This window comes from Limulus polyphemus, unplaced genomic scaffold, assembly GCF_000517525.1.
Source record: "Limulus polyphemus unplaced genomic scaffold, Limulus_polyphemus-2.1.2 Scaffold5006, whole genome shotgun sequence".
Classification (NCBI taxonomy): domain Eukaryota; kingdom Metazoa; phylum Arthropoda; class Merostomata; order Xiphosura; family Limulidae; genus Limulus; species Limulus polyphemus.
In genome coordinates this window covers 72,226-75,778 of record NW_013670616.1, presented here as the reverse complement: position 1 = coordinate 75,778, position 3,553 = coordinate 72,226, and the positions used below count along the sequence as shown (strand labels likewise).

The 3,553-nt window shown below is 34.5% G+C and overlaps 1 protein-coding gene across 1 annotated transcript in view; it reads left to right on the top strand.

Annotated features, from left to right (window-relative positions):
- Positions 1-736: 736 nt before the first annotated feature.
- LOC111089016 overlaps positions 737-3,553 on the top strand; it is a gene marked incomplete at its 5' end in the record, with an annotated part of 9,881 nt that continues 7,064 nt past the window's right edge. The window contains 2 exons of the mRNA XM_022400600.1: positions 737-883; positions 1,897-2,061. Coding sequence (XP_022256308.1) covers positions 737-883; positions 1,897-2,061 — 312 coding nt within the window. The remainder of the gene's footprint in view (positions 884-1,896; positions 2,062-3,553) is intronic.

The window sequence follows — 3,553 nt, the reverse complement described above, 5'->3', positions numbered from 1 at the left end:
ACGTAAGTAAAACGTGCGCATGCCACGAATCACGTGAAAGAATTATGCACTCTGTAGGCTACAACAAAGCATGACAGACGAACTTCAAAAGCGAGAAATACAAATATTTGTTACTCTTAATTTTGGCTTTATTTACTCTTGAAACAGAACACTTTCGGGGACCCTGCTGAAGTGCACCAAGTACATAATGTCTCAGAATGTTAGACAGGAAAGCTTTCATAACACGTATTTTTTGTGATATTTTTGATATACATGAATTATATTTACCAGACATGATTTATTTGGCTCAAGTTTGTTTTTAACTTATACTTTTAAGTTTGTTCTCTCGTTACTTCTTTGTTCTTTTTTTTACGATATTTGTTAAATCATTATTTCATTTCTGCTTCTGTTAAATTGTTGACTTCTTCTTTTATTAACCCATTTCATTCTTCTTACTATTTATTCTTTCATTATTACTTACTGTCTTCTTTCTTTCATTAGTACTTACTTGGTGTTTTTTTTTTAATGTATTGATTTTCACTTTCATGCGTATTCTTCGTCACTGGTTTCACTCTATAAAATCACTTTCCTAAAAATAACCTTGTCTCACGTTTCGTTTTTTTTTGTTGATATAATTTCTAAAAGTCTTGTTGAATTTTCTTGTTCTGTTTAGTTACGGTTCTTTCTTTTTTTCAGTCCTCCTTCACTTTTTTTTTAAAATCTCGATATTTTTTTAATTGAATCCTCTGTACCGTAGAGGCTGATGTCAAGCATCATTGCTCCAGCGTTTCTGGCTGTTCGTTTATAGAAGGTGATGTCAAATGTGATCCAGAAACACATTCTTGTATATGTGGAGAAGGAACTATTGAAGTAGCGACTATCGAGAAAACAGTGTGCGCAAAGAGTAAGTTATCATCTGTCTCTCACTCTCATTCACTCACTTTATCTACCTATCTCTCACGCTATCTGTCTGTCTGTTCGCCTGTCTGTCTCTCACTCTCAATCACTCACTTTATCTATCTATCTACCTATCTCTCACGCTATATATCTGTCTGTTCGCCTGTCTGTCTCTCACTCTCAATCACTCACTTTATCTATCTATCTACCTATCTCTCACGCTATATATCTGTCTGTCTGTTCGCCTGTCTGTCTCTCACTCTCAATCACTCACTTTATCTATCTATCTACCTATCTCTCACGCTATCTATCTGTCTGTCTGTTCGCCTGTCTGTCTCTCACTCTCAATCACTCACTTTATCTATCTATCTACCTATCTCTCACGCTATCTATCTGTCTGTTCGCCTGTCTGTCTCTCACTCTCAATCACTCACTTTATCTATCTATCTACCTATCTCTCACGCTATATATCTATCTGTCTGTCCGCTTGTCTGTCTCTCACTCTTTCAATCTATTTATCTGTCTGACCGTCTATCTCTTTCTCACTCTATCTATTTATCTGTCCGTCTGTCTATCTATCTGTCTATTTCTATAAATCTATCTGTCCGTCTGTCTATCTGTTTATCTCTCTGTTTTTCTACATATATATCTGTTTATCTCTCTGTATATTTTCTGTCCGCCTGTCTATCTCTCTCTCTCTCATTCTATCTATGTATATATCTTTCTGTATAGCTATCTGTCTATCTATCTGTTTCCCTAACTCTTTTGTTGTCTCTATCTGCATGCATGTTTGACCTTCTGCCTAGTTTGTATTATGACTTTTCTGCGTTTGTGATTATTTCTACCAGTCCAGTTTCATCTGTTAAAACTATTAATAATACCACCGAAGATTAAACGAACTTAGAAACTCGAGTAAATGCTTTACGATACCCGGAATTCATTTTTTTCTTTCTTGAAATATCCAGTTTCTAAGTGAATTACGAGAACAACCGCTAATAATGTTTTCCTCTGTGACTTAAGTCACGTCAGTAGGCCTACCGTGTGACCATCATGAGCAATGTATAGCATTCGACACTAACAGTAACTGTGTAGAGAAAACCGGAAGTTTGGATCGAGTCTGTCACTGTCGTCATGGTTACAAGAGTGAACAATCAACTATAGGCCAACCCAAGCATTGTGTGGAAGGTATGACAGTTCTTGATAAGTTGACACGTCACAAGCAGTAAACGAGGTAGGGATGGATATACAAAACCATACAAAAATCACTATACAAATAGCCAAATCTTTCCAAGAATAACTTTTATCTACAACTAAATGTTGAATTCCTGTCAGTTGCATGAATTCAGGTTTGAATAAAAACCATTTAAACTGAATAGTGCTATACAGTTTTACAATAAACTTGTAAGATTGACCCAGTACTTACTGGTTATTTATGTAGGAATTTTTGTATGGTTTTGTGTATTCATACCTACCTTGTTTCTGTACGTTTTGGCATTACCATAGCAACATCATACTTAATGTTTGCAAAATATTTTTTATTACTTGTTTCCCCTCTGTTTTTTTAAATAATTTCACTGAAGTAGATTGACTAGTGAACATTTGTTTAATTTTTTATAATTCAATGGTGATATATATTGTTAATATCATATCAGTTTTGTCAGTTTCTCTAATTTTGGATTACATTGGAGGCCAGTGAAGCTGGAATGGTTCCTTCAGGATGGCACAATTACCCCGGAGTGCTGGACCGACGTTAAGGGGATATTTACAGAACAAATGCCTTCCAACTTCACCTCAACTCACCACACGTGCATACAATTGACTCCACCACATCGTAGGGTCATTTCAATTAATAGAGAGGATATCATACAGATCCCAGGCCATGAAATATGATACCACGCATACACACACAACTGACAGGCTTGGCTCCACTGAAAATTTGAAGAAAAGTAGACCACTATATAATGTACTGTTTTGATAATTAAGAAATTGGTGTTTTTAAACTCAGACATCAATGATATGTGCACAGGTCTGTCAGTTGCATAAATACCTGATCTCCTTGATACCTTGAATAATAATTTATATTATCAGTTTCTTTCCTTATATTTACTGAAATTGTTTTGGAAGATATCATATTTGTGCAATGAAAAGTCACAAACATATAAGAACAAGTTGTTCTGTCATTTAGCGACTAGAAATGACATTATTATTTATCAAACATGGAAATGTTATATGCTTATAAACTGAACTCACTGCTAAGTATCAATTTTCCTTTTTATTATTTCCCCACAAAAATACGTGTAGTAGAGGAACAGAATAATATTATTGTTATACACGCCGTGAAACACTCGATAATGGCAATTAGATGCTCAAATAAGGCTATAACTCAACTTTAGCAGTTATTTATGAGCATAAATGAGTAATAGATTGAATGTGGCAGCCATTATTTTTCTTGGCCCATCCTTACATACTAAGCACTACTGCCCTTAGTGATAAAACTTTGTAATCAAGTAAACAACAACAATAAAAAAAAACGCGAAATAATTAAATTAAGAGAAAGAAGAACTAATTAATTATTTTAGAATTTCAGTGTTTAATATTGTTACGTATCTGCTCGTTTGTTAATTTCCAGTATAAATTCTTTCCGAGGAACTTCAGCGACACAAGTCCTTTCTTACTT